The sequence below is a fragment of the Patagioenas fasciata genome, chromosome 1, assembly GCF_037038585.1.
Source record: "Patagioenas fasciata isolate bPatFas1 chromosome 1, bPatFas1.hap1, whole genome shotgun sequence".
NCBI classification, from domain to species: Eukaryota; Metazoa; Chordata; class Aves; order Columbiformes; family Columbidae; genus Patagioenas; species Patagioenas fasciata.
Window position 1 is genome coordinate 130,161,719 of NC_092520.1, and position 13,207 is coordinate 130,174,925.

Consider the following 13,207-nt stretch of genomic DNA (forward strand, 5'->3'; position numbering starts at 1 on the left):
TTATGTAAAAGATGGACAGGTGGCATTGGTACAAGCAGTATTGCCAGCCTCAAGGAAAGAATAGATCTGAAGGCTGAGAAGTAAAATTACATGGCAGGGAAAGGAGAGAGGGCCAGACCCTCTTTTCTGACAAGAACTGAGCAAATGACCTGTATTGTCAGTTGCGCACATATATACAGATGTGACAGTAGTCGGCCCCAAAACACATTCACTTTTCCAAAATACATATATATATATAATATACATATATATATTTTTAAGTGTGGAGAACTAACAGTACTAATGTGAGGAGAAAAGTAACATTAAACAACATTAAATTCTGGGTGTTTTGGGGGAGCAGTGAAAGGAAGAATGGAGTATCTGAGATTGTTAAGACTAAATATTGCAGCATATGTCGGTTTTCTGTCAGATTAAATAACAGGGAAACAAGTGTAGCTATGGCTTCTAGATAACGAGATCTCATCTTCCTGCCAGGGCCCTCTTTTGCCATCTTTTCCTGTTTTCACAGAAGGAAGTACCTGAAAATTATGAGAGTGTTGTTTGGGATTTGGGTTTCCTTTTTTTTCTTTCTTTTTTTTCTTTTTTTTTTTGGAGGAAGAGAATTGGTAGAGTTAAATCTGAGAATGCTGAAAGAAAAGACTGTGGGGAAGACTATTGGAAAGAGTGACAGGGAAAGTCACTTAAGAAAGCAAAGGGAGATTTTCAGGTGGAGAAAAGAGTAGAAAAATGAGAAAAAAAAGAGCAGTGTTTCCAAAGATGGAAAATGAGTGGCATAGGGGCCTCTTGCTTTACTTCAGGAGAAGCTGGGAGAAAGGAATGTAATTAGGGAGTTCACTGAAGCTGCAGTGGAGCCAGAGAAAAGTCTCATGAGGAATGGCTTGTCCTAAATCTCATGGGTCAAGATTATGGGAGAAGAACATGGGACTCACCGGAGCTCACAGACAAGTGCCTCACTTGTATGGCTGAATCTCTCTGAGCAATAGTACCTTTTTGGGGAAAATACTGCAGGTCCTTTGAAATAAGGCTTCACACAGGTGAATCATGAGATTTCCAAAACAGCAGAAATTTCTCAAAGAATTGGATATTTGAGCATATAGGTCAACGTGTTTTTTACTATTACGCTATGTTCTCTGATACACAAGAATGTTGCCTTTTGTGTGTGTGTGTGTGTGTGTGCAGGGAAGGCAGTTTCTGTTTTAAGTAGCATCAAACTGTGTAATCTTAAAGTGGTGTGTGACCTGCAGGAGCTTTAAACTGTTCCTGGAAAGTGTGGGACAATGGAAAGCATAAAAATAGATGTATTTATTTTTTTATATTCTTTCTCTGTGACTAGATAGGGGATGATATTCAAGAAAGTCCAAGAGTATTTTTTATTCTAAACTGGATGTGACATGTTCTTCATTATTGTTTGGTTTTGTGAGTTTTTGCCACTCTCTCATTGCAGATTTTTCTACATCTCTGTGAACAATTGGTTTATTTTTATTGTAGCCTCTGGTGCTGAAACTAAATAAAAATTAACATGGAGAATAAGTTTTGGGTCAACCCAAAACAACTTGTATTTCTCTAACATACAATGGAATCAGAGAAGAAAACACAACTGTTTTATTGAGTTTGAAAATACTTTTCAGTTTTATCAGACAATGTTACTGAAATCAGTCGACCTTCAGAAGGACACTTGTACACTTTTCCTGAGATCAGTTATTGACTCTGGTGTTTGAAGATACTTTGGTCCCACTACCTTCCCTGACTGATTTGGCCTGAAATTTAAACAGAGGACTCTTACTTACCAGGAAAATTCCTATGCCCTTGCAATATATTTAAGAGATCATTAAAAGGGAAATTGCTTCCACAACAAAGAAGATGCTGTATTCCCTGCATGCACCACCCCCAGAGCACCTGTGGCTTAGTGGCTAAAGTTCCTTGAAGGGCCCAAGACTTGGGTTATATCCAATTCCTGAAGAGTAAAAATGAGGAAATTTTACTCAAGTCTCCAGCATTCTAGAAAAGTGTCGTGGTAATGTAGCATGCAGGGGTTGATTCCTTATTTTATTGGTTTTGTAGAACAATTCAGAGCATCTAAATTGGGAATTGAAATAACTGCAGAAGCACAGGGCTCTAACTGGTCTATTAGGAATGTATCTAGTCACTACTTCATCTACTGACTAATGTACAGGGAACACAGATTCATCTGGTAGGTACCTTAAGTTAGTTGGCTTTGTACACCCCTAAAAAATTCCTTTGTGAATCTAATATGAATAGGATGTGCCATCTTTAAGTGTTATAAGAACATATTTTAATAATGAAACATTATTGCTTTATTTGTTCTCAAATGTTGTCTTAGGCTAATATTATTATCTGAATTCACAAATATTTTCAGGATCAAAGAAATACACCATGTGCAAAAGCAAATTAAATTTAAAAGAGAAATGTAGCCTCAATTTTTCCTGCTTCCATATTGTTACCTTGAACAAAAGTGTCCCTTCTTCCTGCCTTTCGTTGACAGTTTTCTCTTCTTTTAGTGATCAATTTGTGAAATTAGGGACAGATTCTGGAAAGCAGAATGGATTCTGCCTATGTAGTTATTACCTGGTTTGCTCCCAAAGTGCCATTGCATGGTAAAGCACCATTCAGTGTATGGACAAAAGGTGCCAGGCCATGTAGAATTAAACATAAACCCTGAATAGGACAGTTAGAAAAATTTTGTCTGTCTTGTTAAACCCAATTACTTTCAAAAACCTTCTAAAGAACACACTAGATTTGCACTTCATTTAATGCAGCTTTTATAACTTTTTATTCCAGAGAAGCCAACCCATTTTGATACCTGATCTTTCACTCTCCAGACATATTTTATGTAGTCTAAGTAGCTGTTTATTTTGTGTGTATTGCAATTTTAAATTGCTCAGGCTGTTTTCAGACACAACCATCTTGTGTTGCCCTCAGTGCATGCATACCTACTCACAGTTTCTGTTTCTGTTCCTTTGGCTGTTTCCACCAAAGCTTGGGTGTATACAGTCCTAAAATTACATTTGGCCCTTTGAAGGCAACAGCGAGGCTGATGTGGCACCCGGTGAGAATGAGTTTGACACCCTGCACTAAAGGTTCGGCAGACTGAAGGAATGTCTTTCCTTTTTGCATATGGGCATACTTAATGCTGTGCTTGTTACTAGGAGAAAGTGAAAGGGAAAATTAAAGCCAAGTCTTTCTGATGAGAACACTCTTAGATTCATGGACCCGATCCTACCACTGCTGTTGATGCAGACAGCCTTTGTCATGAGACTAGTTCCACATGAGGAGGATTCCTTCACATGGAAGGAATTTTAGAACTTTCATGTGTTCCTGCAGGCTATGGATTCTTAACCTAGTCTTCTCAGCAGAGTAGTGACCATTCTGTATTCTATGTAGAACAGAGTACAAGCTAACCTCTAGCTGCAGATACTTGTGCTGGAATAGCACAGTAACTTTCTGGGTGAGGCTAAGAATCAGGAAGTTACACAAATAAATTAGGTTCCAATTCTGATCTCATGCTCTGGAGTAAACTAGAGTTATTTCATCAGAGTTGACCAATTCAAAAACTGACGCTTGAGCCTTTTTTACAGCAAACAGAATTAATTTACCCCTTCTCCTCAGCAGCATTCTATCAATAATTTCCAACCTATATTTACAAGAATGCAGGGCAATTAAAATTCATATCTAAATACACCATGTCTTTATTTATCCAGTATTTGCACATGTATAATTTGTAAGAGTCTTCAGTTATAGTTAGCAGTAGCCAGATGAGTATAGAGTCACAAGAAGCATCTTGCTTTTGGGTATTCCATAAGTGATCAAGATATCAATGTTCCTGTTTAGCTCAGGTGATGGTGTTTAACAAGTGCAATATACTAGTACTGACTAATTTAAAACTGCACAATTGTCCTTCTTAGTGTGATAGCATTCTATGATGATGGCTTCTGCAGACAGCTAGAAGCATACAAAAATAATAGTAAAACATAAGCAGCAGGACTCCAAAGAATCCTACATTTAGGTATAAACATGCATAATTAGGTACATTTGGAGTTACCGAACCTTTATTAAACAGGCATTGGTCACCACTTGCTTTGGATCTACTATGTCCACCAAAGGCTCCTTCATGGCAACATCCCTAATACAGGTCATGTCAAAGCCGTACACATTCTCCCACCCTGTCAATGCAAATGGATGTGTCAAAGATTAGCAGTAATAATAAAACACCACATGTTTTGCTTGTCAAAGCATCTTTCATTTGAAATAATTTCTACCATCCCCTAACTTTCAGCTCCTCTTCAGCACTTTGCTCCCTGCTCCAGCTGTCTATGTCATCAATGCTATTTTACAGATAGTGCAGTTGTGGCAAAATAACCTCACAATGTACATCTTTGAACAAGTGGTCCTTGTTTTTTCATGTCCCCAAAACTGTGTTACATGAAGTTTATCAATGACATCATGGCTTTAGACATTTAAGAGTGTTGCCCAAAATCATATAATATGTCAGGCTGAGACTTAGGAATAGCTCTAAGTTTATTCTGTTCTTTCCTATTCGTTCTGTTTAATATTTCCTGGTTTGTTGTTTTGTTTTTGTTTTGTTTTGTTGTTTTTTTTTTTTAATAGATTGCTATTCAATCAGCAGTTTGCATGCTCTTTTAATTATTTAAGTACCTTTAGTTTCAGCAAGTGAATTACTGACAGTGGAATTACAAGTCTGTTTTGATATTTGGAGCATCCAAGTTTTAATCTGCATGTACATCATGACAAAAAAAAAAAGCAAAATGTCCAGTTTTAAAAGATTTAAAAGCTATGATGTTCTTCTATATTTGAACTGTTCTTCTGTTCTGCCTGTTTCGATAAATACTTTTTATCTTGCTGATGTTTTTTTTCTGTCTTTTTTTTCTTGAACAAAATTAAAACATTAAAATATTGAAACACTGAAAAGGACACTGGCTTCCCTTTTAAGATTGCTTAACAAAATGAAAGAAAAACCTCAAAAAAAGTGAAATCTAAGTTTCATGAATCATGTGAGTCAAGGTCCATTCACTGCTGTATCTGAAAATCTGAAAATGTGAAAATCTGAAAATGAATACTGTGAACTTTAAAATAATAGTTTGAACACAAGCCAAGTAAACTGATAAACAGCAATAGTGAGCATGCTTAAAATGTCTTGTTTTTTCAGAGCACAGCATTTGAACTACTGATGTTCCCAGAGGACTATGACTGAAAATACAGTATGAGCAAGAAACCCGTGTATTCCTAAATTGTAACAAATCTGGATATTAACAGTTATTTGATTTGTTATCTCTTTATTGGGCTGCGAGTTCCTCTATATTTCAGGGGAGATGGTGATCAAAACTTTCATTTCAGGCATCAGCAGCATGTGAGAACTTCAGATTATATTCATAGAAGCCATATGTTTTTATGTGGTTACCCTGAAAAGATTAGTTAGTAAACCCTGAAGGAAGAATTTATTAACAGAGTTGTTGGGGGCCTCCATCACTTGATGTACTTCAAGACAAATGGAATACCTTTGAAATATATGCCACAGTCTGTATTAGACAGGGACATGTTGCAGCAGTTAAAAGACAAAACTATGTATTTTACATTTTTCAGGAAATCAGAGCAGTTGGCTATAGTAGTAGTCTGTGGCATTAATAGAGAAATCAGAAGCCAGATATTTTTAGAAATGTCATATTGCATTATTTCTTAATCAACATCAGTGTTCTTGAGTGTCCTTTGAAATGCTCAGCCCTGCATCTCATATGAAGGCAAGACTCTAAGAGCAAAAAAACACCATCAAGGATTTACAACTGAAAAGACAGACAAGATGGTGGTGCAGATAGTTAGGTAGTGAGATGGAAATAACTGCAGAAGTCACAGAGGTATAAAAAGTGAGGGGAGAAGGAAATCAGAAGTCAAATCAGAAATGAAAGTGTCTTAAAGGAAACAATATTTTAGAAGAGAAAAAGAACCTGAAATATTTTAAAAATTATAATAAATAAGCAAATTAAAACCAGGAGTATTGTCTGTAAGAAAATAAAAAGGCTCACGGTCTAGAAAGGAAGGGGTTCAAAAGCAAAGTGAAAAAAGGCATAAGGGATTTCTTTTTTATTAGGACAAAATGGTTTTGATTCCTTTAAAGGATTGTACATACTTTTTGTAAGGAATTTAACTGTCAATGTCATCACATAACTGAGGAGAAAAATCTAGGCTGTGCTTAATTCTCCCTGGCACCTACATAGATTTCTTGTCACTGCCCTACAACACTGGGCTTGCTTTTTGAACCAGAACGGCAGTTTTGTCCCATTGATAGTTCTGTGTATTGGCATGGAATTCGGTTACAGAAACACCATACTGTCTTTTCTGAGAGGAGCTGAGAGTCAAGGAAGGAGTTAGACATTTTTGTTTAAAGGTTGACTGAACCCATTCATTTGAACCAAGCTCCTGCATGTATTCTTAATCAATAAAACTGCTTAGGAATTTTGTAATATTTTTTTCCCTAATGGAAAATGCCTTTAAGCAAAATCAACTGGTTCTGAAAAATAAATAAAAGCCAAAAAAAAAAAAAAAAAGAAAAGAAAAGAAAAAAAAAAGTGGAATAATATAGAACTTATTAATTTCCTCAAAACTATTATGAGCAAATAAAGCCAAACTTGGGTGAAAACAAGTTGAACATGAACCGCGAGTATGACCTTGTAGTGATGAAAGTGAACCACATGCTAAGATATGAGGAGTGTCAAAAAAACTGTGTTTGCTTAGCCTGGGACAGCAAAGGCTAATGATGGAATCTAATTGCTATCTGCCACTACGGAAACAAATAAAAAGTCAGAGTCCCTTCAGGTGACAAGGGACAATGAAGGCAAGTTTCAGCAAGGAAAATTCTGAATATTCACAAACATGTATACTCCTGAGTGTGCTTCAGCATTTGTGTGCCCAGAGAAGCTATGGAAACCCCCATCTCTTGACCCTGTGGGGTGGGCCCCTAAGTGACCTGCTTTAACTGTGAAATCTGGCCTGCTTTGAGCAGGAGGCTGGACTAGGTGACCTGTAGAGGTCACTAAAAGCACCAGTTATGCAACGAAACTTCAAGAAAAAAAAATTAAATGTAAAGTTAATTTTATGCATCTATGAAGTAAAACAAAAAAGTAAATGGAAATTTCTGATCCTATTTTTTCATTTGCAAAAGCTCAAATAAAATATTTGATAAAGTTAAAACAGTGTTACATGCTTTTTTTTCTTGACAAGCTTATTATTGAGATACCATTTTTTCTAGGCTTATTTCTTAATATTTACAATTCATTTGCATCTTATTAATTTGGTTGTTCTTGTTGTTTTAAAAACAAAAAACTGGGACCTGGTTCTATTATCTATTCCACTTTTCTGCAACAATAGAAAGTGAATTTTACCAATTTTAATCGCAGTTATATGAAGTGATGTATTTATCAAAACAACAACAAAATTAAATCTTCCAAAATTCACGTTTTAAGATAGAGGTAGGGAGAAGTATCAATATAATTCAAAGCAAGGTTTACTGCACTAGGGTTCATGTTTGTATTCGAATTCTGGCATGGTCAGCATGACTTCTTGGCTTTTGCAAAGCTTTGCTATTAATTAAGATTGCAGTAAATCAAATAGTTTAGGGAAATAATCATAGAAAGGGTTACTGTTAGGCATTTACTCACAGTGAATTTTGAAGTCCTTGTACTGCCTGTCTTCAATTGCTACCACGTACAAAGCAGCTCGGTCTGGAAACATTAGCCCTCCAGGTTTCTGTTGATGAATTGTGGGGAAATGGATCTCGTAATCTATTCACCTGACAAAGACATCACATTTTGAACTGCACATACAAAAACCAGACAAGCACCCCTTGCATGATTTCATTGTTTTCCTTCAGATTGTCACATCAGCTTTAATCTCAGCAACTCTTCCAGCCTGTGGCAATGTTATTAGTGTTGACACAAATTTCACCAGCAGTTAACAAAAAGCAAAGCTCTTTTACTGAGATTCCCTTTGTTAAGCTTTTTGTTAAAGCCTAGGAAGTGGCACTTGGAAATGTAACTGTGTCTTGTTACAGTGACAGTAGGAGCGGGAAGGCTTGTAGTCAGAAAATAAATTATGATTGCTCCAGCAAGGAGTATGACATACAGAGCACCTACCAGCCACTTGTCTCGTGCGAAGATGACTGTGTTTAACATTGACTCATAGAACAGACAGTAACCCATCCACTCGCTGATGATGATGTCTACTTTATCCACGGGTAATTCAACTTCTTCCACTTTACCTTTAAATATTGTGATTACTGAAAGAAGAATCCAAAGAAATATGTTTCACATAATAAAACACCCAACTAAATTCCTTACTGGTGAATGTCAGGGAGATCTGACAGGCTGACAGCATCATTTCTCTTCTTGAATGCTTGTAGATAAGGGGTGACTCCATGTGACTCAGTGGATTTTATGCTATTTTAAAACTACTTGCAGTAAGCATAATAAACAGAAATTTTAATATCTGTATATAAGGAAAACAAAACAAAACATCAAACCAAATAAAACTCATATATAAAAAATGACCACGACCATCAACAAAAAAAGTCTTACCTGGTTACCTGCATGTTCTTATTTTACATGCTCTTTGGAATTTGGACCAAGTAATGCAAAGAATCCACCTAGAATCCTATAAACATCCCTGTAGGCTTTCATATACATGACCTCATCACTGAGATATTAAGTGATCTATGGACCTAGGATTTAATTTTCACCTGCTGTTCAAACATAATATGCTGGCTTCACAATGAGGAAACTAAGGTTTATTTCGTCCATGGATTCTGGTGAGTTGACTCAACTGAGAAAGTCAGATCTAGCCTGACAGTACACAGAAAAGAAAGTTTGTACAAACATGGTTCTCTCCTGAAAAACATTTTTCATTCCTTTCTGCTTGCTTCATGATTGAATCTTTGATATCATACTAGCGTTCTCTGAATCTTCTATCTGGTTTAGACTTGCATAATTTTCCGCTGGAAAACATTGCTGTCAGGTATTTTGTCACCAAACTGGTTTAAAGGAAATGAAAAAGGTTGCTAAAAATTTGATGTAGTAAAATACCAGATCCTCAGAGACACTATAACAAAACAGCACATTAAATGACTGGAAATAATGTATACTACTTACAGGAGACTGAGTATGCACTATGAAAGAAAATCAATGAGCAATTAATAGAACTGGTTGATACTAGAACAGATATTTTGCTTAAAGGAAAGTGCTGGTCCATATTTAGTTCAGTTATAACAAATAATTTCATTTCAGGATCACTACACAATTCACCAATCATTCTTGCTTTTTAAAATATATTTCCTATTTAAAAATGTATGCTAAATTCTTTAGGTAAATAATTTTCATCTTGTGTTTATCTGCTATTTATATTCTTTGTTGCAGTGGGTAAAGTCTCATGGTTCTGAATTCTTCCTTGACAAGGTAACTGTTGCACTTGAAATTCCAGAATAAAGTGAGTAGAGAACATTTTACTTTCCATTATTAATTGATTCAGTTACTGTATTAATCTTAATGGCAATTTTTAATGATGGGAATTTTTTAGTGATGAAAGTGGTCAACATTCAGTTTGAGAAGGATGAAAGTACTTTCATTTAGCTAGAAATAGGTTAGCTGTTCAAGACTGGATGTGTGGGTTGAGCAATATTTAGAACTCAGCCCAGGGAAAATTAGGTCTTATCTTTTCAAAATACATGCAGTACTAGTATTAATCTAACTAGATGTGGCCACTTTATTTGCACAGCAAACTTTTAATCTAGACTGGTCCCCCAAGAATTTGGGACACTCTGATTCAAACTGGTAACACAAAGTTATCAGCTGGTAAAAGCAATCCGGTTGGAAACAAGTAGAGTTCTCTCTTCTCCTTTCCACTCATTCCTTTTTCAGTTAGTAGCTCAATAGTTCATCTCTCCTTATACTGAAGACTCTTGGTGTCTATAAGCTCCAGCTATGAGTTTGCGTTAATTCTCTTTTCTCCCAAGAACTTCCACTGCCACAATTCTTTTGGAGTGAATTTTAGCACTGTTGACAGCTGCCAGGGTGATATGCCTACAGACTTAGAAGCCCTCTGTTTATAGCTATAACAGTCACAGTATCAGTGTAAGTTTCTTCTGCCTCCCTTCATTTTGATAAAACGTCTTCATAAGGCAACATGTAAGAAGAAATTGTGCTGTCCCCAGCTGCATTGTATCTGTTCTGGAAACAGTGGGTTTTCTGTTGGTTCAGCCCCTTTTGCTGACTCTGCATTTCTCTAAACAATTAGGGGGGAAAAGAAAAATTTCCATGAGCAACAAGATCCTGTTTGCTTTACAATAAAAGTGAATGTGGGTCAGTGTAAAGTGTGCAAGTGTAAATGTTAGTTCAATTGTGTAATTTGTTTATGTTGGAGACCAAACTGCAGTTGGACAGACTGCTGCACCTGCCCAGACAAGTCTCCTGCAAAGGGGAGTGGTCTCTGCTTCTTCATCCAGTTTTTCCAAGGACTTGCTCCTTGGAGAAACAGGAGAAAGAAGCAGAGAGAAATACCTTCTGCAGCCTCTGGAGCACACTGGATGCATCTTATTTATTCTGATGACAGTGCCTTCACACACAATTCCTGTTGCTGGAAATCCAAATGTGAATTGATTTGTGTAGCTACTTCATGAATAGTCATTCTAGAATATATGGGCTCTGCACTGAAGGTACAGCATAGCCAAGCTGAGGTCAACATTTCATTCTTTTAATGCCTTATCCTAGCTGTGGAGGAGAGTATTTTCTGGTTCTTTGCTTACTTCTTTTTCTGAACCAAAAATTGCATACACTGGCTGGCCTCTCATATCCCACATCACTGTTTTTTTCACACCACACCACTTGAATACGCATGCTGTACAAAAAATTCTCCTCTCAAACAGCTCTGTGTTAGTCAGAAGCTGCCAGTGACCACAATAAAAATTAGGGCAGATCTACACCAGAACAGAAACCTATTACTGCACATAAGCTAGCATAGCACCAGTGCAGACCCAGCTAAAAGGGAGATAACAAATGAGACAGTGTAGCCAGCTATGGTCTGCACTGCTCTGCAGCAAAGTCAAACTCTTCACGAAGAGCACTTCCAAATGAGAATTATCTCACAACCTCAGTTTAAAAAAGCCTGTTTTTTTAGGTTGTTACAAAGATATCTTGTGTGCAGTGATTCAGAGGAGGGGGAGGACTGAAGACATGAAATAGAGCTTGTTGGAGATTATTTTTAAAAAGAGTTTTCAGTAGGTTGAGGGTATTTCTAGTTTTTTTGTTGTTGTTGTTGGGTTTTTTTGTTTGTTTTCTTTTTTTAATTGTTTCCACATCCAAGGAAATTTCAACAATTTTCTATATTTTTTAAAATATTTTTTTAAAGTTCGAAGTCAGAAGATACTTAGTGAAAATTCTGTATTGATACGAAATATTTTTTGCTTTGAACCTTATTTGAATGTGTGTGTTGATTCTATTTAAGAAATAAGGTGGAATTCACACGGCAGAATTAATTGCAAATGTTCAGCTCTAACATGGGACCTTCTGTGTACTTCGCTAGATCAAACTGCCTGCTGATGAGTCCTCTTTGCTTCTGTTGTCTATGAGCCTAGAAGAAATTGTAGAAGTAACTTCTCCCATGAGGAACTGTTGAAGTGCCTAGAATGAGGTGTTTAGTTTTGTATTTACATAAGTAAATTATGCAAACCTACCATTTGCATATAAACCACACAACATAAATTAATCAGAAAAAGCGAAACAGTTATCTTCTCTTTCTCCTGAAGAAATTATTTTTATATATGCCTTACTGTTGTCCAAGTGGTTGGCCTTGATAATTTTTTCTGAGTAGTCAGATATACTTGAGCATTCAATCTAGGAAAAAAAAAAAAAAAAAAAAAAGAAAAGCAAGGGGAAGAGCTCAGTTATACAAATAAAACCAAAATCTACTAAAGGCAGCAAAGACTCTACAGGACATGTAACCATTGATAAAGAGTAAATCAAACCAACGTGGGCAGGATTGTCATCAATGATATCTTGATATTTAAACTTCAGTCTATGCTTAAGTTAAACTGGCTCATATAGAAGAGTTGTTAAAACTCCTGCAATGTGGAAAAAAGAGGTCCTAACTACAAAGTTACATAATATATTAATCATATAATATTCAGCTAGGCTGTGATGAAGTTGCAACAAGGAGTCCGAGGGCAATCAAAGGAGACTTCAGGGCCTTGGGATGACTGGTTAAGGGATCAGGAGCATAAGGAGTGTTCTTCTCTACCTTTTTAGTTGCAGGAAATGATGAAGGAAGAAGCAGGAAGATCCAGCAGATCAATACCTGGCTCTGAGCCTAGTGTCAGTGGCAGAATTTTGGGCTTTTTGATCATGGGTCACTTTACATGACACCAGGTCTGCTGGCAACAGACAGGTTACACCTGTCTCAAGGGAGTAAAAGGATCTTTGTGCAGGAGTTTGGAGGACTCATTGAAAGGAGTTTAAACTAGACTTGGAAGGGGGAAAGAGATAAAACCAGGTTCACTAGAGATAAGCCTGTGGGCAGCACACAAACGTTTGAGGGACAGTTTGCTAGTGAGGTCCTGTAGTGTGCTGTCTCAGTGCAAGTAGGGAATAGAGATAGATGCAGCAGCAAAGACACACGGGTTATTAATGTGTTAGAAACCACAGAAGCACCTAAGAATGGTCATGTAAGAATTAGGGCTTCTCCCCCTGTCACGGTTTAACTCCAAACGCAACTAGGACCATACAGCCAAGTGTGTGGGGAGACAATTGAAAGGGAAGAAAGGAAAAAAAAAATCTCATGGGTTCAGATAAGAACAGCTTAATCAGACAGCAAGGGAAGAGAAAATAGTGATAATATTAGAATACACAAAAGAAGTGATGCACAATACAATTGCTCATAGCCCACGATACCAATAGCCCATTAGAACCTGAGCAGCAGTATTTGCCTTCCATCCAGCTCCAGTTTATGTACTGGTTATGACATCATATGATCAGAAATACCCCTTTGGCCAGCTTGGTTTAGCTGTCCTGGCTTTGCTCCCTCACAGCTTCTTGTGCACCTACAACCTTTACCTGAAGAGTTCTTGGCTTGGTATAAACATTGCTTGGCAACAACCGAAACACCAGTGTATTATCAACATTCTTCTCATAGTAAA

General features: G+C 36.8%; 1 protein-coding gene across 11 annotated transcripts in view; it reads right to left on the reverse strand.

Annotated features, from left to right (window-relative positions):
• PRMT8 (protein arginine methyltransferase 8) overlaps positions 1-13,207 on the reverse strand; it is a 91,650-nt gene that overhangs the window by 21,929 nt on the left and 56,514 nt on the right. For all 11 annotated transcript variants that reach the window (XR_011741485.1, XR_011741481.1, XM_071815112.1 and 8 more), the window contains 4 exons: positions 11,846-11,909; positions 8,163-8,305; positions 7,689-7,776; positions 4,066-4,181 (listed from right to left, as the gene is read on the reverse strand). Coding sequence is in view for 9 of the 11 variants with exons in the window: in XM_071815112.1 (XP_071671213.1) it covers positions 4,066-4,181; positions 7,689-7,776; positions 8,163-8,305; positions 11,846-11,909 (411 nt within the window). In the remaining 2 variants the exon portion in view is untranslated. The remainder of the gene's footprint in view (positions 1-4,065; positions 4,182-7,688; positions 7,777-8,162; positions 8,306-11,845; positions 11,910-13,207) is intronic.